The sequence below is a fragment of the Rhamphochromis longiceps genome, linkage group LG12 (assembly GCF_057381845.1).
Source record: "Rhamphochromis longiceps isolate RC_006_pf linkage group LG12, R_longiceps_female_GT1.1, whole genome shotgun sequence".
NCBI lineage: Eukaryota > Metazoa > Chordata > Actinopteri > Cichliformes > Cichlidae > Rhamphochromis > Rhamphochromis longiceps.
In genome coordinates, this window is record NC_140568.1 from 38690300 (window position 1) to 38717993 (window position 27694).

The window sequence follows — 27694 nt, forward strand, 5'->3', positions numbered from 1 at the left end:
GCAAAGCCTAACTTAAAACAAAAAAAAGAGAGTGAAAGAAAATAAAAAGAACAGCTTCACACATTTTCTGTTAAAGCAATGTTCACCCAACCATAGAAGCCGGACAGCAGGAGCTCCTTGTAACACCCCTTCGGCTTTGTCTTTTTCACCCCGCATTCTCATTCATCTCACCTTGTTTATTTTTCCACTAGTTCTGAGGGTAATGGAAACAGGCAGGAGAGCCAATTGTAGACGATCCCAATGAAATTACCCCTGGAGAACAAGGCACGCATCAGTTCCCAAGCCAACTAGGTCTCGGTATTGATAACCCCAAGATGAAACTGCTTCCCAATTAAACTCACTCGTGTGTTTAAAAAAAAAACAAAACGTGAACTAATACCGTCCCTTTTTTGACAGACCCAAACGGGCCACAGGGAGGTAAATCGCAATTTCACCCAGTGCACTTTTTTCTTTCTCTTTTCTTGTCTAGTTTTACTCAGAGGCTTGCGGTGAATAATTGACTTTTGGCATCGGTTAACAAACAGTAAGCCTGACTGCAAGAAGCAAGTTTCACAGGACAGAAACAAAGATGCCCTGAACAAAATTTGTAATGTGTATTAATGATGTAATTAAAGCCGCAATGACTGACGAAAAAATTGCCTCTTTGTAAAAGCCGTTTTCACTGCATTAAATATGCGTAACTCTTCCCCTGCTAAAACGCATTCCAACTTTCTCACACACATTTTTCAACATGTCTCAAAGTGACTAAAAATGAAAACACATATTTCTTTTTGTTGGAATAATTTGATAGTGACACAGCTTCCAAACATAAGTTATTATAATCAGCTGTCATCTCAGACCCAACCCTTGTGAGAAATTACTCAAATTAGTTTAACTTTGTTTATACAGCAGTGATGAATTCACAGAGTTCAACGAAATATGAAATAAATACTGTGTCATCTACAAATATTTGTGTAAGGAATGATTACATTGATTTTTTTTTTTTTTTTTTTTTTTTTTTTTTTTTTTTGGGCCTGTCCCGTTTGGCTCTTTTGCCATCAGAATTGTTGTCTAAAGGCAAAGAAAGATGCCCAACGGATTTACTTTACCAAACTGACCATCCCAGCCTTGCCGTAATGGTCCATTTGATTCACCTTTTATTGTTTATTTTATTTTCACTTACTGAATACGGGACAGACTTGACTGGGGGAAAGAAGGGGAGAAAGAAAGAGGGAAAGAGAAACAGCTGAGAAGAGGGACAGGGGAGAAGGGCAAAAGACAAAAACCAACAGAACGGGCAGAGAAAAAAAATGCATATATCAATCACCTGGATCACCTGCTGAGAAAGAAAAAAGAAAGCAAGCAGAAGAGAACAAGAGTAATAGAATAAACAACATCACAATGATATATGGGAATATGACAGTAAATACTAAATGTTAAATGATTTTTTTTTTCTGAAGACATTGAAGAACTTGTTACTAAAATCTATGACTATAATGTCATAGAGAGGCCATCCAATACATAACAAAAACGCATTTTTAATCAATGTAAAGAAGCCTCTGGTAGTAGAAGTTTGAAATAACCTGTATAATAACAGACTGTCAGTGCAGTTTTCTTTCTTTTAAATTAAATATACTGTAAACATAATTAACCCATTTACCATCTGCAGAAAATGTGTCACTCAGAAATCTGTCCATGTATGTAGTCATGTCAAAAAGAAAATCTTCACAGAACTCTATGTAGTCCTGCTAAAAACTACATACACTCATAAGAATTCATGGGGTAGGCAGCATGTGTGACCATCTCTATTAAAGCAGACATTTTAGCAAAATCTTAACACAGCATTACAATCTTCTGAGGAATAGAGGTCCCAGAAAATCCATCCTAGTGTCTGACCAAGCAATGTTCAGAAAAACTGCAAAACTCTACAAAACTCTACAGGTTGCAGTTAGCATGTTAACTGTTCACATCATGATGGCATATTAAAAAAAGACTGACCGATTGCTTGTCTGGAAGTGATGCCAAGCATCTCTAACAGAATGACTTAGGTTTGCAAAGTGGCATCTGAAACCATAAAACCTCTGGAACAATGTACTTGGACAGATGAGCGAAACGTGCATATGTCTGCCCATAACGCACAGATCCATGCATATCAGAAATCATACCTCATAACAACGGCCCAGCATGGAAGTGAAGGAGTTATGATTTTGGTGTTGTATTGCAGCCAATAATGAGCCAACCATGAACTTCTCTGTAGTCAAAGAGTCAAATATGAAGCCATGTGTCTGACAGCTAAAGCTGAAATTTGGTCATGCAACAGGACAATGATCCCCAGCAATAAACCTACAACAGAATGGCTGAAAGAAAAAAAATCAAGGCAATCAATGGCCAGACCTCAACCTGATTAAAATGCTTTGACAAGAACTTAAGAGAATTATGCATAAAAAAAAATTACAATTACAATGAATGTAAAGGAAAAACTACACAATAATGTGGGAGACTGATAAAGTCATACAGAAAACAATTGTTTCATCTTATTGCTGATAAAAGCTACTTAATCATGGAGTGTATTTAGTTCTCCAACAGGATTCCCAGACATTCATGACAAACCAATAGGTAAGCAGAAACCTGAAAAGGTGCCCCTGGCATCAAATGGCTGGACTATGGAGAGCACCTGCTTCAGTGCTCAGTGGGCATGAAATTGAACAGAATAGTAGTGACACAGGGTATCATCATGCATCCGTTTATTTTGCCAGAGTGTTTTTTGCGTGCTTCCATGATTTTGTAACTGTGAGCAATGTTCCCCTGTGACAATGTGCCAGGGCACTGGTGTTTTGTTTTTTGTTTCTGTTTGTAACCAAATTCATATGTGAAGGGGAAATGAAAGAATTGCTTCACAGCACTCATTTTCTGTGAATTTTCCGCTTTTGACCAGCTTGTTGATGAATACAAATAATCCAGGACTTGGCAATGGAAGCTTCAGGAATTTAAAAATACAAAGTTCTGTGAGTTGTATTGTGAGTAATATTGGGTTGTACCGAGTGACCCACTGCCAGGTTCACAACGCTCTAGGAGGTTTAATGCAATTAAAAGTTTCACTGTTTTGAGACATAATTCATTTCCCAACAATAGTCTTTCAACATTCTAATGCAAAAATTAGAGAAAATCTATAGTATAGTTAGAAAATATATGAGCTACTGGGTGATACAATTTCAGCAAATCCTTAACTTCATGCTTCGTTTTACATTTCAAATATCAGTGGCTTATCCAATTTCTGTGGTCTTTTATGTCTATCCAGAATTAATAGCCCAGAGGACCCCTCTATAAATGAGCGACCTCCTTATTAATAAAACAACAGTGCTGCTCCAGTACTCAGGAACTGAGATGGCACTCAAATCTCACTCTTAAGAAACCTTGGAAGACTGTAAATATGAGCCAAGGGGGGTTAACCATTTTCCTAACATGCTTTCATCACCTTTATTAAAGCTGCATTTGGCTTTTTTCCCTTTTTTGGAAGCTGTACTGGAATATTGCCACGCCAATAATAACAGTATTCCACTGAAATTATAACCCATTTTCTAAAACCCTAATCCCTCAAAGAAATTGTCCAAACCTAGCTCAGTAACTAGCCACTGTAGCAAAGCACAGCAGGTTTCTGGGGTTTTCTTTAATGTATTTGGGGGATTTTACACTTTCAGAACTTCTATTTTACCCAAACTGTAAAAAATTTAACCTGTACTCAAAACAGCCTTTTTCTTTATTACACTAAAAGCAAAAATATAGTTTTGAATTGAATATATATAATAACAACCTTCTTGAATTGCCATATTCATTTTTTTTTTATTGGTCATGTTCTTTAATTTTATATCATTAATTGCACTCCTTTGTAACAGTTATTTAAATTATTCCACGTTCTGCAATACTTTCATACTGGTAGACCAAGCTGCCAGTACCTTAATGTACATTAATTAGCCAATTTATTAGGTCAGCCTAATGACCTTCTTGTTAACACAGATATCTCATCAGCCAGTAACATGACAGGAACTCAAGGCATTTAGCCATGCAGACATGACAAAGATGGCCTGCTGAAGTTCAAACTGACACTGAGCATCAGAATGGGTGGAAAGTGGGATTTAAGTGACTTTGAACATGGCATGGTTGCTGGCGCCAGACAAGCTGATCTGACTATTTCAGGGAATCCTGATCTACTGGGATTTTCGCAAACTACCACCTGTACTGTTTATAGAGAATGATCTAAGAAACAGACAATATACAGTGAGCAGCAGTTCTCTGAATGAAAATGCTTTATTGATGTCAGAAATAAAAGGAGAATAGACTGACTCCTTCAAGCTGACAGTAAGGCAACATTAACTCAAATTACCACTTGTTATAACCAAGATATACAGAAGAACATCTTTGAATGCAGAAATACACATCCTATCAGCTCAGAACAGGAAACTAAGGCTACACTTTGCATAGGTTCACAGAGAAGACTAGAAAAATGTTGTCTGTTCTGTTGAGTCTGTGTTTTTGTTGTAATATTCAGATGGTAGGGTCAGAATTTAGCAGTGTGAGGGATATTTTCTTGGCATACTTTGGACCCAATACTACCAGTTGAGCATTGCTGCTGAGCATGAGGGTCTCTTTATGACCAGATCATCTCAGACCCTTGAGTGTGACAGTGGGCTCTCATTGTGCTCAAGTGGTTTACACAACCAGTAGATCTCAGTTCAATAGAAACCCTTTGGGATATGGTGGAACACGAGATTTGCATCATGGATATGCAGCTGACAGATCTCCAACAACTGTGTGATGCTGTCATATCAATATGGAACAAAATATCTGAGGAATATTTCCAGCACCTTGTTGAAGCGATACCATGAAGAATTACAGACGTTCTGACGGCAGAAAGGTGTCCAACCCAGGACTGGCGAGGTGTATATTCTCTATAACACTTTTGCAGTTGAGACTGCAAAAGTGTTTACCGGTCAATTCTGGCTATGGTTTTATATAGAAACCACACAGACTGAGTAATGAGGTGTCATCTATGCAAATCAGTGATGTCTGTAGAAAGCAAAGAAGTGACAAGCCTGAAAATGTTACACTCTCTGACAAGTAGGTCACGAAACCACAACCTATAACGTGGTGGAGGGGGGGCATGATTCACATCACAGACAAAGGGAAGAGAAAAGCTGAAAAAAGGGACATATTGACAGTAGCTGCTGAGTCAAGTAATGGCTACGAGGGGACAGTCTAATTATAACACTGTAGACAGGCTCATGCTACTTCACAATGCATGTTTTTGTTGTGGCGAAGTGAGTCATATGACAATTTTTAGTGGCATTTTTTCTTTGAGGTCTTTGTCTAATTTGCTGTTTTGGTGGCCGCAGAGAATTGGGCAGCAATGGGGAGAAAAAGAACAGCAGAAAAGAAGAAAACTCACAGGAATATGGAGATGACAAGTCTGAAGGACGAGAAAGATTCCATGCACAAGTATAGATTTTAGACAGAAAGGGAAATGCATAAAGCAGAATTGAAATGTGATGTTTGACTGCCAGCCTAAAAACAAGGGCTCAGTAGGAGCACTTCCAGAGCTGACAGTGTTTTGAGTTATGTTTCTTTTGTTGTTAAGAAACAGAGAAATATGAACATCAAGAGAGAAGAACCCTGTGCCAAGTGTGTGAACGTCTTACACTCAACGAGGGATATTGGGATGTCTGCCACAAGGGTGTTAGAAGGCTAGCAGCTTGGAGAGACAGAGTGAGGCACATGAATGAGCAATGCAACTCACATAACTCCAGTGCAACACAGCCTTCTGCGCTGCATTCTGCCCCAATCCCTGCTCGTTACATAACACCATATTACATCCAAATTCCCCAGAGTACAAATGAACCAAAATTGTCATACTTGGATTCAATAACACTTTCTTATTTTTCCATTTTGATTTCATACCAAAATAGAAATCAGTCCTGAAAGGATTGGGCTGGCATTTTTATTTATTTATTTTATTTCAAAGACTCCATGGTAAAAGACAAAATGTTATCTTGTTTCTCCTCTATGCTGCTTGTACCCCAAAAGCCACAAATTCCTTCTGAAACGCATCATTTAAACATGTCAAATAAAAATTAAATAAATACAATATACTTTAGACTTTTATAATACACTCTCTTTGTAAGGCATTGTATATATAAATATAACAGGATTCCCATCCATGTTGTCAACCTATTATTAGATGGCCGACCGAACACAGCAGCCCCGGCTGTAGGTTTAATCAAATTCAGCTTTTTAATGTGTGACTTCTAAAGTAGAACTTGCCCTACATTCTAAGAAACATCCACTACACCATGTCTGAATGCAAGATTTATATTGCTGTCCTTTAAAGACTGGTGGGAAAAATCAAGGTATAGCAACATAACAGCTGGTACAGTCACTTGTGTAGAAACTCAATTCCAGAAATGTTAGGACTAAATGAACTAAATTATTGCAAATCTCATAAATCAATACTTTATTCAAAGCAAGACATAGAAAACAGAAACTGAGAAAATGTGGTATTTTATGAAAAATATGAGCTTATTTGGAATTTGATGGCAGCAACATGTCTAAAGCAAGTTGGGACAGGGCCATGTTTAGCATCAACTCTTTTGTTAAAAAGAGTCCATAAAAATCTGGAAATGAGTTTATGTACTTTTGGGAGAGAATAATTGTCCATTGTTCTTGTCTGGTGTAGGATTGTAGCTATTCAGCAATTAAGGGCCATCTTTATTTTATTTTTTATATCATCATGTGCCAAATATTTTCAGCTAGTGAAAGATTTGGGCTGCAGGCAGGCCAGTTCAGCACCCGGACTCCTTACCCTGACAAGTCAAGTTGCTATAATAGATTCAGTATGATGTTTATCATTTTCTTCTCCTGAAAAATACAAAATGTAAAGGAGCATATGTTGCTCTAAATCTGTACAGTATATATCTTCTAGCACTGATGGAGTCTTTCCAGATGTGCCATCTTTCAATTGCATAGAAACTAACAAACAAACATACCATCAGAAGTGAAGACTTTTGAGGTAAATAGTGATAATAAGCCAGATGTTTGCTCCCCTCTTTGTCTGGAGGTTGTACTGTCTATGTTATCCAAATAATAATTTAAATGTTTAAGATTGACTGAGGAACAGTTTTATACGCTTCAGTCTATTTTAAATGATCGTTGGTCCAGAGAAGGCAGCAGTGTTTTTATATCATGTTCAATCTGGTTTCTTATTTGCATGATTTGGTTTAATGTGCATTCGTAGATGGCAAGGTGAACTGTCTTTCTGGTGTGTTCCTGAGCCCATGCAGTGATTTCAATCATGCCTGTTTTAATGCAGTTCTGCTTGAGGGCCCAAAATTAATGATCCTGTATTGATTTTAGGTCGTATCCCTCGCACACAGAGATTTCTCCAGATTCCTAGTCTTTTGATGGTTTTATGTACTGTGAGTGATGATATATTCAAAATCTTCCCAATTTTGCATTTAGGAAAAATTTTCTGACACTGTTACACAATTAGCTGTTTACTATGAACGCTTTAAACTGAGGTATACATGAACAATTTACAGTCTTTTAAGCATATTTAGGTTGTGTTGGGAAAAAAGGAAATTTGTCAAGTCCTCTATTTAGCTGCTGTGCAACCTTTCAAATGCAGAGCACAACATTAGTTGTCTGTCAGCCAAACAACAAAACACAACAATAGAGCATCCCTCCTGGTCAAATCTAGCACCAACAAAAGAGGCGACAATTAGGTGACCGTGAGTCTGCCTAACTGTAAAAGGTGCCTCACTGCAACTTAATCATGACACTTTTTTTGGCAAAAAAAGTAGCTGCATTCACTCACACACACACACACACACACACACACACACACACACACACACACACACACACACACACACACACACACACACACACGTGTGTGTGTGCGCATTGACCTTTTCATTTCAAATATCCTAAACTGCACTTTCATTTGTAGAGCGAGTACAATGGATACCTGCAAACAAATGCATCTGAAAATCTACCATTTCAGACTCCTAAGATCCATTTGCTTTTACTCCAAGAATTTAGATTTAGGTGTTTATAATTTTTGAACAATTCTTAACAGATTTTCATTTGTGACTATCTGCTTATATTTTATGTGAATAGCCATGCTTCCAGTAACAAACTAATATTTTTTTACTAGGTTTTAGCTAACTTTATGAAATACCACGAGATTTTTAAAAAATTTTAAAAACAAGGGGGAAAAAAGTTACTAGAAAGAAATTGAATTAAAAATGTTGTTACTGTAGGAAAGCTCCTGAAATAGCTTACGTCTGAGGGTCAGACTGTTACTGATGAGATACAAGGTGAGGTGACACGCTTTGAAAAACCAAGTACACAGTGAAATCAAAAAAAGGCCTTAAGCAGGAAAACAAAAACCTGTTCTCCCAGAGCACAACTAATGCATGCTCTGCAACACCATAGCAACCAGGTAGAAGTGGGTCAGACAAACAGGTCAAGATAGATGAACAAGTGACATGTGGTTTCTCTTTTACAACCTAATTAATACCTCCAATACTTGTCTGGACGCCCACCCCACCTCTTTTGGCTAGTTTGTGGGTTTAAAATCAGACTGACAAACCAAACAAGCCACTAGTGGCTAATCTGAGCAGTAGATGAAAGGCGAAAGAAGAAACAAATTGCGAGATGTACTGAACAGCATCTTGGGGTATGTACACAAATGATTCGTTTTTGGAACTGGTGAAAGAAATAATACAATTTGTGTTCTATTTAGCCTCTAATATTTACAAATTCTTTATTTCTTATAAATAATATGCATCCATAGTTGGTCGGCCCTCCCTGAGTCTGGTTCTGCTGGAGGTTTCTTCCAGTTAAAAGGGAGTTCTTCCTTCCCACTGTCATCACAGGGGCGTCATCTGATTGTTGGGGTTTTCTCTGTATTATTGTAGGGTCTTGGCCTTACAATATAAAATGCCTTGAGACTGGTGTTGTTGTGATTTGGCACTAAAAGAAAAATAAATTGACTTGACTTGTTATAGACTCATTAATAGTCTTGCTGCTTAGATATTCTTTACAGGCAGACACTCTTTTACTTTATGCTCGAGTGCAGAGGGAAGTGTTGAGCATGGACTGATTATGATGTCCACTGACACTCACAGAAGCACTGGAGCGGACATGGAAAGCAGATTTATTTAAAAAAAAAAAAAAAGATAACTGATAAAGCAAGAAAAGAGAGTGGATACCTCTTAGTTTGATTTATCTATATCATGATGAGAGAGACAAGCAAATATTCATAGTATAGATTAGAATGGGCAGAGACAACTAAAACAGAGTTTATCATTATCTTTCAGTCAGAAGGAAATTTATTCGTAGCTTTTCATCAAGTAGTCTAGAAATGTAAAAACAGGTAGACAGCAGCACTTCATGAGTCTAACAAGTTGATATGTTGAAAAGGGAGAATTTATTTATTTATTTCTTCAGCCTAAAATACCAAACTCATTTCCATTCCTGCTAACTGCAGGAAACATAATGAACCCAATCATGGCGATTTTCCACAGGTATTTCACTGACATCTGCATCCTGGAATGAAAGAAGATACTAATTTGGCTGGAAGGACCGAGAAGAATTTTTTGATTCTATGGGTGTGTGTGAGTAAGTGTGTGTTTGTCAGAGTGTGGGTGCATGGCTGTGAGAAATACACAAACTCCAGCAAGTGATGAAGCAAGGCGAAGCTTCCAAGTCTTTTATATCCTATACAACCCTCGCTGCTACCATACAGAGTGCCCAGGGACTGGAAAAATTTAATCACGCTAAACATATGTGTAAGGCGAGGTGATGCACTATCAACTGAATACATGCATGAGGAAAATCTGAAAAGAATAATGTCAAGAAGATTCATACTCAACATCTAGTAAATAAGACAGGACCAGTCAGGCTGCTGCACATCACCCCCACATGCTGAGGCACAGTGAGGAAGCATTTCATACAGAAAAACTCAATGGAACGTCCTCAATTTGGCAAAAGACGCTGAAAAATAAATGTTTTACTCAAATATGTCAATATATACTGCAGATGTACAGTATATGTGTGGATATTTAAATTATGTTTCAAAGTGTGGTTATTCCGTTCATAAATCACAACTCTAATGCACTGACATGACTTCTAAAACCCACTTAGAAAAAAAGCCTTATTGAGATTCCTGTGTAGGCAAAGTTTACACCCACATCAGACCGAGATTATTTCATGAACATTTTTTTTTTTTAAATCTCTACACTATTCACAAAATATTTATTTGTTTTTATTGTAATATTAAGAGTATTTTCTTAACTGTGATGGAGTCACTTACAATTCGTTTATTGACACACCAGAGCCGAAAACCAGTACTATCAGGCATTTTCATATGCTTGGAGCACACAAGCATAACTTGGCACCAAATTCAGTCATCCAAGCTAAATAACAGAAATATGATATTTTTAGACCTACAAAACCCTTCCTTTGGCTTATTACCACACAACCAACTGGAAGGCTTTGATTTGCAGAGCTTGAACATTAAAATATAGTCATGGAATTCCGCATTTTCTAAATAGTTAGAGATGACTCACCAAAACAAAGTTTCTCAGACATATCTGAGACAGGCATGATAACAGTCAATTTCACATCTAACAGCCAAAGAGCCCCTTTTGCATAGGTCTTGCATGGTCTGCTTGTGTGCACTCTCTCAAGGAACTTTAGCTTCCTCCCAAAGACAAGCATGGGTTAGATTAACTGGCAATTCTAAATTAGCCATAAGTATAAATGTGAGCAAGATTGGTTGTTTATGTCTTTGTATTAGCTCTGCGACGGACTGGGCACCAACACCAGGAATGCTTGCTGCCTCTGTCTTAACATCATAACATTTCTCAGTTTAAACACCTTCTGTCCTGTTTTCGGTCACTTCTGTGGTGAGAATATGCAGCTAAAAGTACTCGATTAGGTCTGGATCATCTACACAATTAAAATTGGCAGAAACCGGCTCTGATGCCAACTTATGAAGTTGATAAATGAGTGTTTTTATGGCGAGGACTGGTATGCTTAGACAGTTGTCTAAGCTTACCAAGACAGCTAACATAAAAGCTCAAGTAAAAAAATTGCTCAGGAAGAAATAGATTTGTCACCTGATTTAAATATACTGCTGGATTTGTCCATAACAATATAAAGGGAAAAGACTAAAGGATTTCATAGCTGGCATATATTAGGACAGGTATGGGTGGGAAGAGATTAGCAAATGGAAGTAGATTTGAGGAAGCAGTTGATAAGCCCACAGGATGTAGCAAGCCCCACCATAGCTGGTGCAGATAAAACACACAATGGATGGTTTAGTTTGTGGAGCTCAAAATGTCACGGGAGGACACGGCAGATGAGACGTGAAAGAAAATGTTTCAGGTTGGGATAAGCTGGTCACTGAAAGTTTGCTAAAATGTTGATGGTAGTAATAACCTAACAATTCCTGAAACTGTTAAATATGAGGATTAATAATATATTAATATGAGATTTTTACAAGTATCTTTGGCAATAACATAAACTGGAACTAAAACTGAGGAATCCATAAACACATTTTCTGGACAATGAGCCTCTTGTTGTTCTCTTGCTTGTTTCCATGATAAAGAGCCACTGATCAGCAGGATTATTTCACACATCAATATTCTAGAGGCGTTTTCTGCTTTTGTGCATTTCCTATTTTAGTACGGATCCTATGCACAGTTTTATAAATGAAACCATATTCTCTATTTTTCTGATGCCTATGCATTTGAATTAGGAAGCTACATAACAACAGTACCTATTTGGTTTTTTACCTAAGCTACATGCAACATCATTTAGTAAAATAAAATAAATGAAAGGCATTTTTGATTACTTAATTTGTACATGCTTGAAAAAAGGGTTGAGCTATATGTATTAAACATCTTAAGAGTTCTTGTGAGTTTTCTACTAAATCTTTTGTGTTTGGTACATGAAAATAATCAGTGCATCTACCCGCAAAGTAATTTAACGGTTCAATTCAAAATTTAATTAGGTACTGGCAGTTAACGTTTATTACATGGCTATATCCTTACATTTACATCGTAAATTGTAAAAGTATAATAAAGATATTTTAATGGTTATAGTAGCAGCCAGTAAAACTGCTACTGCATCATACATTTGATCCATGAATTGGTTCCCTAAATGCAGGCTATCCCTGGATTATGTGAGAAGGGTTTTCCCTTTCTATTGTTTGTGCTTGTGCTAAATTCAAGCACTTGGCAGATTCAGTGCAGTGCTCGTCAGCTTCCCCAGCCCTGTGGTAAACTGCAAACCTTTTCCAATATGCTGCAAGTTGTGTATTTGTGTACTCACATCGCTGTGTGCAGGTGTGACATTAACTGTGATCCTCTGAGAATGGATAAATGACAAAAGATGTGATCCTCCCCATCCCCGCCCCTTTTCACTCTCCCTCAGAGACATGTTGAGGGGGAGGCAGCAATGAAGAAGAATCTGTGTATCTGTCAGTTTGTCTGATAGCCCTGCACACTCTCCACCCTTGTCCCTCTGCAGGGGCTAAGCTCCTGAAGACACTGCTTAAAGTGTCACAACACTTACAAACCAAAGGTAGCCATACTTCAGTTGCAGACCAGAGGAGGCATGGTTATGGAGAAGCCCCTTGAACTCAGTGCAAGTCATTCTGACTGAGAGACACAAAGCCACAAGCAGAAACATACATTTAAGGGTTAATGCGGTGACACACAACACACAGAGGCATGAAAATGACTGCAGGGGCCATGCATCACATGGCGCTCTCCCACACATCCATAGGCATACAAACACACATACGCAAGCACCTTGTCACTCAAGGAAGCAAAGTATGTGATCTGGCACAGGATGGAGGGCGCTTACATAACACTTGATTTTTTAAAGGTGTAATTGAATGTCTTTTTGGGTTAAGTGAAAATCATCTGGGTGCACCAGCCATATCAAAGCTGACATTCATCAAAGTCTGCCATAATAAGAAAAAGTCGTTTGATGTGAAAAGAAATTCACAACACACACAAAAATCATACCTGATATACTTTTATTTGATATGCAAAACTTACAAATCTCATGTTTTTATGAAAATGTATGGATACGTAAAATAGATACTGTAACTTCACCCACAGTTTCATTAAATACTGCTTATTATCCTTGCTAAATGCAGTCAGAAGGTAGGTGTGTGTATATATATATATATATATATATATATATATATATATATATATATATATATATATATATATATATATATATATATATATATATATATCACATTATAATTCTCCAGAATAAATTGCTTTCAGTGGGAAAGAACACATTAATTCAAAAAGACACATTAATTCAAAATAGATGCTAATTTATGTTTTTAAAAAAGTGGTTGTGGTCACAAAAAAGTAAAAACAAAAAAAACAAAAAACAGAAAATACAATAAAAAAGCTGAGATGGATCTCAGATGTGACAAAAGCTCACATCTAAGGTATTACACTTCCTTGATCCAGTTTAAATTCCAAGAACCACCTAGTAAAAATGACCATTTCCTCATTTTCAAGAGTATAACACAGTGCACCCGGTGCATTATGTAAGGACACAATAACTATATGCGCAAGGCAGCTAGAGATATGTAGCGTGACATCTCTATGTATACAATACATATATGTAGGTATTAAGGCCTCATGATTAACACATGGACATGCTTTCTGAGACAAACACTGCTCACACAACACAGCTAAGGCAAATTCCTGGTTATAAAGATACATTTTAGTGTTGAGAAAAAGAAACCACAAACAATAAAATTAAAATGGCTCCCTAAATGACCAGTATTTAATGGTCAAACATTCAATTTCAACGGCGGAATCCATTGGGATTATCAGTAAAGTTGACTATAACAAATGGTCAGTGTTGAAGCAGCGGGAAGTTTAAGATCAGTTGTTGTTTACAACACTAAATATTAAACATTTGCTTCAAAGTGGGATCGATATGTAATCATCACCTCTCTTGCTCAGATCTGTTCACGTTAATTTCTTCTTGAATTGTGAAACAGCTCTGCAATCGGACAATACAGAGCTGGGCAAGATATAATAACCAATTTAAGCACCACAAATATAACCACATCAGACTCAGAGTCGAAAAGGAACAGTGCAGTTTCACTCCCTTTTTCACTGTCAATGCTTATTCTCTGACAATAACAAATCCCACACACAAGTTCACTTCAAAACATTCCTGGAGCTTGTGCTGTATGAAACACACTCTCACTGTAAACAAGCACTCATTTTAAGAATGAATTTAAGATTTAGTGCAGGAACAGGCATGCATTCTTGTTTGTGCATACGCAAGGCACGAAGATTTGGTGCAGATTAAGGCAGTGGGCATTTTTTTGTTTTGTCTTTTTGTCCACAGTGTTTTTTAGGAGGAAGAAAACCATAAAGCCTTGCAGGGTGATCTGTCTTTTCAACTGACCAGGAGTGCATATAGAAGAGGTTCTTGGCAGTTGTTCATCCTCATCTCTGCAGCTCTGTTGTTTAAAGTTCCTCAAAGAAGGCAACCCTGGACTTGGTGCTCTGTAGTGTAAGCTGTGTAAGAATCAATAACAAAGGTGTGGTGAGGTTTTATATGAGGGGTAAAAATAAACACAAGAGGAGGAGTATTCTGGCAAGCAATCAAAATAAGTAAAAAGACAGAAATCTTTATTGGAGATTCTGATCATGAAAGTCATCGCCTGGCCTTTCCCTTAGCCTTTTTGCCTGATCTAATCCTTCTGTCTATTCCCAATACACACAGTGTGTGCAAGACCCTGACTTTCAACCAAGACACCATAAAAAGAGTGCAGCGTGCAGATGGTCAGCATGCTTATACATACTGACACAATAAGAAATGTGATTTGACAAAAAATTGGTTAGCAGGTAGCTGTAATTCTGAATGTACACACATGCATGTGTAATCCAATTATTTCTCTGATGAAGCACTTTTAATTAGACACTAGAAAAGCCAAACACATAATCTGACTTGTTTCCCTTGACTAATCAAAAGACTAAATGATCACAAGAAGAGGATAATTGGAGATTCTTTGGCGTGTTTACTGCAAATATACCCCGAAGGTTATTCTGATTGTAATGAATCTCTGATGGTGTAAAGGCATGCAATGTTGTTGATACACCCTACATAGATTATAATATCCAGAAACTGAAAGAAAATCTGCCTCTATTAAGGTTTACAACTCAATCAGGGTACAACACAACTTTGCAGGTTTTCCAGCTCTCTGCTACAGACAATCAAACAGATGAGGAGAGAAGTGGGAGATCAATGCCAGTCAGAGAAAAAACTGTTAATTGTCTTTCTCTCCAGGTTTAAATGAGCTGGTGATGGATTAATTCGGGTCACTGGCTGTGCTTTAACCATTCAGGTGAAGCTAACCGTTGACTTATCTAATACTGCATAAGACCGCACCAAGGCAAATTGGCTGGGCAAACTAGTTTCTCTTTTTAACATCTGCAGGGCAAAGGGAATTAAACCGACTGCCAAAGTCAATATTACACGGGGGATGAAGGAGGACAGTTCAGGAAATCCAGTTTTTTCTGGGGAATGTGCTGATTGAGGGACTTAAGCAAATCCAAACAGATAATGTGTGGGAAGGGATGGATTAGCAGTGTTATGTTTACTGATCACCTTCTAGTGTCCCTGCTGACAGAAAGCCTGAGCTATATTTGTGTGTGTTAAAGTCTGACCGCATGCTTATCTGTATCTAACTCTCGAGCATTTTTCTCCACACTGGTCACAAACTCCACTTTAGAAAGAGCAAAAACTCTTTCCTCGATGTTCCAGGTATTAGTGCTATGAAAGACACAGCAGCAAGATATTTCCAGAAAAGAAATGCTTTTGTACAATAGCTAACCTCCTTTGTCTGCCACTTCATACGGTCTGAATGGACTGCCACATATAGCATAAAAAAAGCACTGCCTCTCTTAAACTTCACACAGAATCTCTAAAGCTCTTGTATTGAGACTTATTTACAGAGAATGAGCTCTCTGTAAGCCCTGGTGCTAACAAAACAGAAACTGTGGCCTGGATGAAGTGCAAAGGCACTGTGCCGTGTCAAAGGAACGTTCATTAATCATCCAAAGGGGGAGAGTGAGTCTGGGAGGAGAAAACTTTGCCCGGGGTTGCAGCTGGTCCTGATGCTTTGGGCTCAGTGATCTGTGCTTCGTTCCACATTCCCTCTGCTCTTCTTTTCCCACCGTCTCCTCCTCACCCCAACCACCCCCTGGTCACTAACTTCACAGTGCATTCTTGGAACTTATCCGTGACTCAGCCTCCTTCAAACTCCTCTTCCTTTTTAGTGCGCCCCCCGCCTTCCCTAAACTTCTCACCTCTTTTAGCAAAGCTGACTTAGCTTCCTCACTCTTGATTTCTTTTCCCTTCCCCCTGCAATGCCACGAGGCCTGGCCCCTTCCCTCACTAACAAGATAAATGCCAACGCCTCTGGTTCAATTAAAGCAACACTTTTAACTCAGCTCCTTTTCCACTTGCATGTCAGAGGTGCCCCCATCAATCCAAATGACTAATCACCAAGCAAAAATCAATTAGTGCTCCCCCTAACAAGCGTATTTTACACTCAGAGACAAAACGAAGGAGGGTGGGCTCTTTTGTTACACAATGTGCTGTGAACAACCCAAATTTTTATTTGATACTTTTATTTAAATTAGAGAGATACTGGAGTGGTAGGATAAAGGAGAACAAGTCTAATCTGCCAGTTCATCAGAGGACAGCGGAAATATAATCTTTTTATAACAATGCTGCTGACTTTGACCAATCAATTATGAAATATCCCACAGGCCAAGAGCCTGTCACATCTACTGTTTTTATATCATTACTAAACCAGAGACTGGGTGAGATGAAATCGCTAATACTAATGGAGTTGCTATAAGATGAATGCAAACGCACAGATTTTCACAAAGACTGTACCTAAAAGATGGACACAAGTAGGCTACTGTGACGTCACCTGTTGTTCCAACGTGAAGCCTTGAGCTGACCTCTTTATCTGGTGCATTTTTTGTCTTTGGAACCAGATGTGTCACAGCAACAGGTATATATGATTTGGAAATACATCGCACTGCATGCTCATGGCTGCCTGTCAATCACAAACATAACCCCTGTAGCTTACCCTGCTTTAACCTTCTTTTTGACTCAAATGAGCACCATAATTTACAAAATGGCTCAATAAGACTTGAGTGACTGAGACCATAAATTCATGAATACTTGTTTTTGCACATATAGTCGTTGCCCTGCTACTAGAAACAACAGCTTTATTTTTTTAGACCTGGTTGCTAAGTCCATCTTTTATATACAGTTGTTGTCGCTACAATAGGAGGGGGCCATCCAGGAAGTATTCAGAGTTTATTTAAACTTCATAATACTGTAAATGTGGCTCATGTAAGCTCATTGGATAGCAGTTGAATGGCTTAAATAACTGTAAATGTAGTGATGTGTTTCTCACTTCATTAGATGTTTTAGTGCTCATTTATATTCATTAACCATGAGAAAAATATCCAATGCATTTGCTTCACTTCCAGAACCACTTTATGCTTCAAGATTTGCTGTTTTTAATTAAAATAATGATCACATGTACCTGGCATCAGTAGCAGTTTGCCTCCCCCTAAAACTAAAGTCAGATTAGCTTGAAATAGTAGTAGCTGCTGAGACAGCTTTACTCACACTTTCTTATCTCTTCTCCTCTGCAACTGCACTGCTAGTGCCCATGCACCCACTGACATCTTGAAATTTTACTTTCAAAATTCAGAAAGATGGTTTTTTTTGTCAGATGTGTGGGTGTTTATTTATGTAGTGTAATATCTGATTATTCGTTTTTCCAATATATAACCTCGAGGTAAACAGCAGAGGTAATCAGATTTCTGTTTTGGATCTGAAGGCCTATTGAAAACTATTTCTGTGTGAACACAAATATGGACAGACAAGCCAAGGTTACTGGGAAACATCTTATTTTTTAAGGACTGTGTATGTTTATGTGGCAGCTGAGCTGGGAGTTACCTTTTTAAAGTTACTATGCTTGCTGGTCCCCTGTTCTGTGTTCTGATTGTGAATGATGTCTAGAGAAGTCTCCCTCTCTTTCAGCTTCAGACTTTCAATTTCCGTCTTCAGCTCATTCAGCTGTTCCTGCAGGTGCTTGCTCTTCTCCATGTACTCAACCCTATGCATGAACAAATTGCCAGTTGAGAAACAGCCATTATTTCCATGGTCATTAAGAATAAACACAGTGACAATAAGGTTAAATTAAGTCCAGAATTACACCATATGATTTCATATCAAATAGGCCAAAGGACACATTAAAAGTTTGGCTTTAAAAGCGGTATAACACTATAATATGACATCGTACAAAAAGACAGAATATGTGGATTCAAGTTTTGATATAAATTCTGTTTAACTAAAGATAAAGACAGAATGTCCTTTTCCATTTGAAAATGTACTGCCAGCAGTCTGTAGGAAGTAGCTAAAGCCTGCCACAGTGACATCTCGCGGTAATTAGCATATCCATGACATCACTGTGTCAGCTGTCCTTCTGTCCTTGCATATAATACCCAAGAAGGCTGTTTTCATCACATAATTTTCAGTTTCTGGTATCAGACAATAGAATGAGCATGAAACAGTGACTGTTGACCAAGTTGATGTTTTGATAAAATCCTTATTTTCCCACTGTGATGTAATCGCTACGTAGATAAGCTAAAGGCAATAGCTAACCTTTGATTTCAGCTATATTCGCATTTAAAAATTATTATATCTTCAAAGATCTAGTACGTTTGCATGTGCAGCTCATTCTGCTGCCAAGTGATGAGCTGAATGTGCTGCTGGGAGAAAAAAGTGTGTAACTTTTTGGGCATTAAAAAATGGGCGCTTTGAAAAAAATCACTAAAAGAAGCTTATGTGCAAGTTCAATAAGGAAGATCTGTATTCCCACATTTGCCTGCATTCTTGGGAGTCTGTGCTGCTAGTCTATCCTGTCCATGACTTCCTCTTTCCCACACTTTCAAACTGAATTTTGTCATCATCGCTCATTTCTATCACCAATTTTTATTCTTCTTTCTTCCTGTCAGCCAATCAGCTTGTGTTCTGTGTGCTTTAAACCTCACTGCTCCTCTGTCATTCTAACTCTCCGACTCTCTTTCCTGCAACCCACGTCCTTCCCATCTCGGCTTCCACCTGCTTCATCTCTGCCACCATAAACATGTGGACTCCGGGGGGTCCTGTCCTACTTCCTACCATTGCCACACTCTGCTCTGCTATGTAGCTTCATTGAAGTCTAATAGTCAAATAGAAACTCAAACTCTCTTCTTCAATAAATCATGTTCAGTCATTTTAAATGATCTCTTCTTATTGTAATAAAGTTGGCAACAATGTGGAGAAATTTTAATCAAGTGGAGCTGGGTATGCGTGTGAATGCAGAGGGGGAAAATGAGCTGGAAAAATGTAATAAATAATTTTTATCACTTGCTACTTTAGCACACTATAGTAATGGTGAAACTGCTGAAAACACACGCATCAGGCACAACAAACCAGACTTACTAGCAGTGTGTACCATTGTTAAAATGCTACTGTCTGTACTTACTAAAGAACTGAGATGTGTGGAAAGGAGAATTTTTGTGCATATGTATTTACATGAGTTTACTTTTCAGAATGCAACATTTGTGGAGCAACTTATTTAAATGAATTATGCATTACATGAATAAGATTTGCAACACATTGTTTCCTAGAAATTGTACATTTCTGTATTTCTGTTCCAATCAATAACACTGGTATTTTAATGAAACAGAGCAGAACTGAACTGAACTTAACATGTAATGTCAGAGGGAGGGAGGAGAACCCCCCGATACAAAAAGTATACATGCATGCGTGTTTACATTCTTCAGTGTTTTAGCTTTTAGACACATTTCTACACAGACATTGGAACACAAAAAAATCTCTGCATGGGTTTTGCAAAGTAGTTCACACACATCCTGACTTCATGTACATTCTCATTTTTTTCTCTTCTTCCTTCATTTTCTTTCTTTTTTTTTTTTTTTACTTCTATCAGGGCAATTTAATACCATATTGAAATGTCTATCAAAACGCAGATATTAATGGGACCTGAGTTAGTGTGTAAGATTAAATTACTACGTACCCAGAGACCCACTATTCCTGCAGAAAAAATAAGAGCAGCACATGCATTTCTGCATGAGGCACATTAAAAGTATCTCCATTAATAAATCGATGACCTGTCATTTGACTGTAACTAATTTTTTGTGCTCTACACATCGTACAGGTCAGCTATTACACATAGGTTTCAGGTTTGTACAGTGGACAAGTTCATCATAATGCAGTTCTCTTCTGGATAAATCAGTTGCCTCTCACTGACCTGAATTGCTATTTTAGAGAGAAACACATTCGTAAAAACCTGAATTTACACTGTAATAATTTTTTTAGTACATTACTCTCACCCTGTTGTTCAAATATTTCACTTTTACATGTATACAAGTGTTTGTTTTTTTAATTATTATTTTAGCTACCAGAAATACTTAAATGAAAAACAACAAAAATCAATCAGCTATTTTACAGCATGTGTCTCTCAACTCCGCTGCAGTTTTCTGGTTTTGTGAAAAATTACCAGCTAGCTGCTGCCCTGCAATCCTACTCTTTGAAAAAAAAAAAAAACTAATTACCCAATTAGATGACAACTAAGACCCAGGTAATTTACCCAACCGTACAGTCAGGGTCACACTTGTCAAAATGTACTTTTTCCTGTCTGCAAACAGTGACCTACAAGAACTACTGAAATAAAATGGCCAAATACGGGCAGCAGAACAACTGCAGTTAATGCTGAGGGGTCAAATATTCACCAGAGCCCTGAATTAAAATGTGCATATTTAAAATGATGGTGCTCCTGGACCAATTTAAATCTTTCTCAAGCATATTCTGAGGTTATTCAAAAGCACTTAAAATATGTATTTCTTTTCAACTGATTAATTCCTTCCAATGACAACTGCAAATAGGTGGAGCCACACAACCAGAAAGTGAGAAGGTGCAGTTTTAAGTCAAAATAATAAGTAGGATCAGCACAGAATTGGCTACTTACTTCTCCTTCTCGATCTCCATGGATAGACGTTTCATGTCAGTATCTTTAAAGTCAAAACTGAGGTTTTCTCTACTGAAGCTGACATCTTGAGGCATGCTGTCAGGTGCCAGTCCTGGGGACTAGGATTGGAAAAAAAAAACAATGAGGTAGAGGTTTATGAAGTGACAGTAATCTTAAATTACAAATAGGGGAAAAAAGGCATTACTTTCAGACATAAAAATGATAGAAAGAGAAACAAAAGCGAGCAAGACAGAATAAAAATATGTGGTTTTTGCAGAGTGTATGAGCAACAATGTGTGAAAATATGACACAAGGACACAATAGTAACAGACAAAGTGAAGAAGGGCACATGAGCTGATAAAAATGTGCTTTTAGGGTTTGATTAAATTTTTTGAAATGCATATGTCCCAACCTAATACACCAAAATGTAAATTGTGTAATGTGTAAGTGCACTAGTATGTCTTTATATATTTCTTTAGGATCCTCATTCATATTATATCAATCACCAGTATCTCAATGTGTGTGTGTGTGTGTGTGTGTGTGTGTGTGTGTGTGTGTGTGTGTGTGTGTGTGTGTGTGTGTGTGTGTGTGTGTGTGTGTGTGTGTGCACAGGCTAATGAATGTGGAATGTGTGGGTTTTTAACATGTTGAAAGCCCTTGTGTAGGCTGCCTGATGTGGTGCCTGGTCTTTTGCAAGTATCTCCTGTTCTGTTTGGCTTTGTATGAAAACAATTGCATGTGTCAGTGTGTGAACATGTGTGTTTTAAGGAGTCCAGATAAAACTGGTAACCCTATATGCTCATGTCATATTTAAGACCCACAACACACAATTTTCCAGATGGGGATACATTATCATTCTGTGAAACTACACTGCATGTGCACCTGCACCACCATTTGTTGATGGTTTTCCACAGAAGATATTTTCTCTCTGTGTCACTTGTTATTTTTTATGGATAATCTTTTAGGAAATTATACATAAAGTATATCAAAGAACTATGGAGGAAACATAATCTTTAGAAATATAAATTACAAAAAAGTATATTACATTTAGAGTGATCTTTATAAACACAGAGATGCAATGAATGGTGTATTGGTTATTTTTAAGCAGACATTCCTTTAAATTCTCAATGTATGATTATGCTGCTTTTTTTGGTTTTGCATGCATGTAGGAAAAGTGTGTTGGGGTTTGTGACATCATTTTGTGCTTTAGGATGTCATGAAGGGCATATCTTTTATCTTTTCTGATCCTCTGTACACAGATCAAAAGGTAAAATGGTATAACTGATTCGGTAATATGAGAAAATATATGGTCATTTTACTTGATTATTGGCTTACTGATGTATTTCTGAAAACAGATTGTGAATAGTTTCAGCCTCCCTGTTTGATCGTGAACACTCATATCTGACCTTTTCAGATACTATGTACTGCATGAATTACGTTATCTACCTATGCGTTTGAAGAATATGTGAAGATCAAGCCTGTGTGTGTGCCTTGGGTCAGTTACCACATAGACAGCCTTGCTGGTAATCTCCAGCAGCTTGTTTTTTGCTCTGCGCTCAGAATCCCTGGCTTCCAGCAGGTCCTGTTTCAGCTGCTCAGCCTCCTTGGCCCTGAGGTATAAACAGACAGAGAGATTGATACTTTATTCTTTCGTTCACCTCCCAGTCCTTCCAAGGAAACAGAATTATCTAAACCAAATCCAAAAATTATCTTACATAATTGGTACATTGGTACTCAGTGAACCTGGAATGTCACTTTGTTATTACGTAGATGATTGATGTATGACCCCAGAAGACAATCATTCCCGACTCCATTATTTCACCATCGAGTATCCGCACAAAGATATAAAAGTGTTACATGCGAGAGATTACATTTCTTTTGATTGTGTTCCTGAACATTCAGCAGTTGTGGGGGAGCTACGTGCCTCGAGGGTTTGAGTGGACAGAGTCATTTACATGTTGAGTACCACAGGTTTAAATTTTCTCTGTTGCAGAAAAGTGCTCATCCAAAAATTCCAGTTACTGAGAAGTGGTTAATGGTATCCATTTGAAATGATTGCCTAATAAACTGTGAAGTAGAGGCTGTAAAGTGATATTCTTAGTATGTATATTGTTTTTGTATGGAAATGAATTGATCGGCATCTATTAAGTTTTATAAAACCACTCAGTCAAGTCCCACTCTCTTTATATCCATCTGACTGCTACCGAAATAAGAAAAGTCAAGAGCGCACGGTGTACTTGATTGATTTTATCTACTTCAGGAAGTTTAAAAAAGAAAATGTCAAAATTGCTTTGCAAGGAAGAGATAAACCCAGATCAAAAAATACACTTTTAGTATTGTAGAACTTACAAGTACTACGGTGTTATAAAAGAGACTCTTTGACAGGGACTACCACCATCACTTGGTATTGCTACTATCCGTTAACTAGCACAAATATTAGTGCTTCTAGTTCAGATGACGTGCCTCAGACCAAAGTAGTGCAACAGAGTGACTCAAGCTGCAGTGCAGAAAAAAATGCCTTTGAAATTAAAATTTTAAACAAGTTTTAAGTTCTTATTTTTTGATGTGCTCCTGGGCCACTCAGGACTTCATTGTTATTCCAACTAGAAATTTTAAAAAAGGATTTATGACTGTGAATGCAAATTAGTGTAGCCATGATCTTGATCATTTCTTTCCACAAACAGACAGGTATATAAAAACCTAACAAAGCACTCAAAACCGCCCTTTTGGTTGTTTCTGCGACACAACAGGTGCCTCAAGGAACACTGTTTACTGTTTACTATAATGACATATACACCATATTCACGTGCACACACACACACACACACACACAACCACAGACAAACAGGCTTGCAAAGTGACAACAATACAATCCTTGCTGTTGCAGCTGGCAATAAGGAAAAACAACTCTTGGGAAGTTAGTGAGATGTGGGAATAAGTTATTTATATCTGAAAATTATGTACTGTGTGCAAATGTCTGATGTGGATACAAAGAGAGAGGATTTGAGTGAAATGCTGCTTATTGAGCCAAAGCCACAAAGCTAAACAAATACACTGTATAGTCTCCACAGCAGGACACACTCTACATTTATCCACCCAGTCCTCCTTCTTCTTCTCCCCACCTCCTTTCGGACTCCTCGGCCATCTTGAGGGCTACCATCTTTGCCTCCAGCATCTTCTGTTCCATGAGTCGCCGCTCTTCCTGGCCACGGATGGCAGTCACTTTGATACGCTGCATCTCTGTCTCAGCCTCGGCCGCTTTCTGGGCCAGCAGCTTGGCCTCCTCCTCTGCGATCTGGGCCTTTTCAGCCAGCAGGTCCGCCGTCTGCTCCGAACGCAGCTGGAGAGAAGAAGGAAGCGCAGGACGAAAGGGCAAACACACACAGATAGAGGACAAGATAAGTTAAAAACAGAGAGAAGATAGGTCCAAGAAAAAACTGTAACGGGAGGTACATGCATGTACACTCGGAGGAAATTACCTGTAGATATTGTTGATGTTGAGAGAAAATTATTTTGTTTTAAATCTGGCATATACTGCATGTGTCACAGCCATCAACACAATGGTAAACTCCAGAACGATCGAACCAACTCAATCTTACCAGTGCCTCATTGGCCATGTGAGCTTCATCCTGCAGCTGAATTAGTCTCCTTTTCAATTCGTCCCTGGCTCTCTCCGCCTCCTCCCGCAGCTGTTTCTCCCTTTGCAGACGTTGTCTTTCTACCTGAATTATACATACATATATATTTAGCAGTGTGGTAAAACATAAGATTACATGGTGGGGGGAAAATGGAAACATGTAAGAAGACAGATTAAAAAAAAGATCTGTTAACATAAAGGTGGATAGGTAACTGAAGTGGAAAAGATGATGCACAAAAAGACAATGTGACAAAGCTTTACTGAAATACACCAAAGCAGCAAAAACTATGTGATGACATGGTGTGACCACGCCATTTTTATTAGAGAGAAATCAGGTTCAAATTTGTGTTTGTATTTGACTAGAAATTTGGAAACAAGTTCAACCCATTCTTCTGTTTCTGTGCTTTTCTATTACCGGTACCTGTTTTCTTGCCCTCTCTTCTCTGGCCTGAGCCTTCATCTGCTGTACTTCAAGCGAGTCCACCCGCCGCCGGCGCATAAACAGGTCGTGGTTCCCAATGCATAGCTGGAGGATCTACATAACAGAAATGGTTTACAAAACTCTAATTTCCCACTAACTACTAGTATTTGTCTTTATGTTTTTCAGCCTACTCAAGTGTTTTGATGAAAAGCAGTACTTACTAATCATGGTCAAAACAACTTGAATCTCAGCTCAACTCACCAGCTTGTTGACTCTTAGCCGTGAAGAGTTGAACTTGAAAACGTTGGCTTTCTTATCCAGAGGTTTGATTGTAAACTAAACATTGAAGAAACAAGAAGATGTATTATCAAACATCAATAATAATTATGTATCGTCAAATGACAAAATAAAAAAAACACACCTGTTCTGTAAGACAGTTTCTTTGGAATCCATAGAAACACAACAGGGAATTATTTTTTTTCTCCTATTTTAACTGATGTTTTTTATTGTAATGTATTATCAATTATAAACTTAGATAACGTAAGCTTAACATAATTCATTAAAAGATTGAAAACCGACACTGAACAGTGGTAGCTCTCACTCCTATACTCCCATGACTTCAATTACCTTCTCTTTTGTCCAAATAATATATATCAAGACGTTAAACTGCAGATTTCCCCACCTCTTTGTCGCTGTATGAGATATTGCGAATCTCATTCCAAGGAAAGGAGCACTTGGGTGTCAGCTTGTTGTCTGGCTCGTATATGTGCAGCCCCAGGGCATCTACTCCCAGGAGAAGATCTGTTCCCTTTTTATTCTGAAGCATATCAGCAGAATAAACAAAGCTTTTTTATTACCCAGCTGTTCAGGGCCACTGGCAAGCAGCTGTGAAACCACCCTTCCGGCCACCATTTATTTGTACCTGCATTAAACAGTAGTGGCTTTGTGATGCTCCTGCTTGCCAAAACTTTTTGCTAGATTTGTGATAAACAATGCCAATTGCTAGGTGTATATATGCAGTCTGTGTTTGTTAATCTGAAAAGGAATGCTTGAAAACTATTTACTTAAGTCGGGTTTTACTTTTTGTTGATACTTCAAAATGTCTTGGCTTTTAGTGAACACACTGATAAAGGCCATAGCCACCACCAGTGGATTACTTTGTGTTACAGGGTTGTTTTTGTGATGACTCACCTAGAAAATACAGAGCTAAATAGCACTATATTTAACCTAAAATATACCTATTTCTTAAAATATAACTAATAGAATCAAAAGGCAATCAGTTAAGTCAGGCTATTCTTTAATTAATAGCAACATGGTGAAACTGACACACCTCCAAATCCCTTATATCACCTGCTTTTGCGATGATGGAGCGAAGCAGCATTGACTCACCCTGATTAAAAAGTAATTCACGCCATACATGTCCAGGTCCTGAGCTATTTTTAAATACTCCATCTCAGCTTCATCCCTAGTTCAAAGACAGAAAGAGAGAAAACGATTGAGAGGGATCCAGAGGAAAGAGAAGAGAAAGACAGAGGGTGGGAGGAGAGGAGGTGCAGAAGTAGAGCGAAACAGGAGATCAGACCTTGTTTCTTCTGCTTTCGTGTGTGGCATCTGTCGTGTTTGTGTGATCTATAAAAACTCTGCCACGCAGCTCTTGCGAGGGTGAAAACATAACCACAGTGCTGACACAAAACACAACTATAATTCCCTAACAGGCTTAAGAGGTCATGCTTGATGGCAAACGAGACTTATTCCGATGCCTCCAAGACTCTAAATACTGCAGGAGAGAAAACAAATGCACAAAACTCTTCTCCCTTTCTTTCTACAGTGCTGTTAGCAAGTCAGGGTCAACTTAGCAAAAAAAAAAAAAAAAAAGAACATTAGCATACTTTGATGGCTGAGCAAAAATTAGGACAGACTTAGCCCTAAACTTTTAATAGTGTGCTGCATGATATGGGTGGTTGGGAAATTGATGATTTAAGCTTCATCAAAGTTTTAACAGGAAAGAGAGAATTATGCCAAGTAAACAAATTTTAACTAGGTTGGACACTGAGGATCTGAAAAAATAATATGGGAGAGCTTGATTTATGGAAAAACATGTAGAAGCACATAACATGTCAATTGCTTTGATGTGTTTATGCACTAACTTCACGGCTGTACTGAGTTTTTAAAGAAATAGAAATACATGCCAAATCAACCAAAGCAATTGCTTTAGTGGGAGTTCCGGCTATAGCAAGGGTCTCCAGGACGACATCGTGCTGGGTGAGGACCACCAGCTTCCCTCCCACTGATTGGGTTGAGAGGGTTATTGATCAGTACCAGTGACTCAGTTATTACTTTTCCAAGTGCTGAGGTTTATGGCTTTTAGAAATCACTGTCCAGCATTGAACTCACCACCCACAGAGTTGTAAGACACTCCACATCCCTCACACTTGCTCCCTAATCATTTTCAGCTTAGCTCAGTTTAGCGGTGGAG

The 27694-nt window shown here is 38.1% G+C and overlaps 1 protein-coding gene across 4 annotated transcripts in view; it reads right to left on the reverse strand.

Annotated features, from left to right (window-relative positions):
- Positions 1-13245: 13245 nt before the first annotated feature.
- The window catches only part of nf2a (NF2, moesin-ezrin-radixin like (MERLIN) tumor suppressor a), a 32273-nt gene continuing 17824 nt past the window's right edge, over positions 13246-27694 (reverse strand). For 3 of the 4 annotated variants that reach the window (XM_085426250.1, XM_085426251.1, XM_085426253.1), the window contains 10 exons: positions 26608-26683; positions 25901-26035; positions 25480-25554; positions 25219-25332; positions 24760-24882; positions 24283-24500; positions 22665-22770; positions 21161-21279; positions 18085-18244; positions 14411-14612 (listed from right to left, as the gene is read on the reverse strand). In XM_085426250.1, coding sequence (XP_085282376.1) covers positions 14562-14612; positions 18085-18244; positions 21161-21279; positions 22665-22770; positions 24283-24500; positions 24760-24882; positions 25219-25332; positions 25480-25554; positions 25901-26035; positions 26608-26683 — 1177 coding nt within the window. In that variant the 3' untranslated portion in view covers positions 14411-14561. Of the gene's footprint in view, positions 14613-18084; positions 18245-21160; positions 21280-22664; positions 22771-24282; positions 24501-24759; positions 24883-25218; positions 25333-25479; positions 25555-25900; positions 26036-26607; positions 26684-27694 lie in introns of all 4 variants that reach the window. The other variant, XM_085426254.1, reaches the window with a different exon arrangement.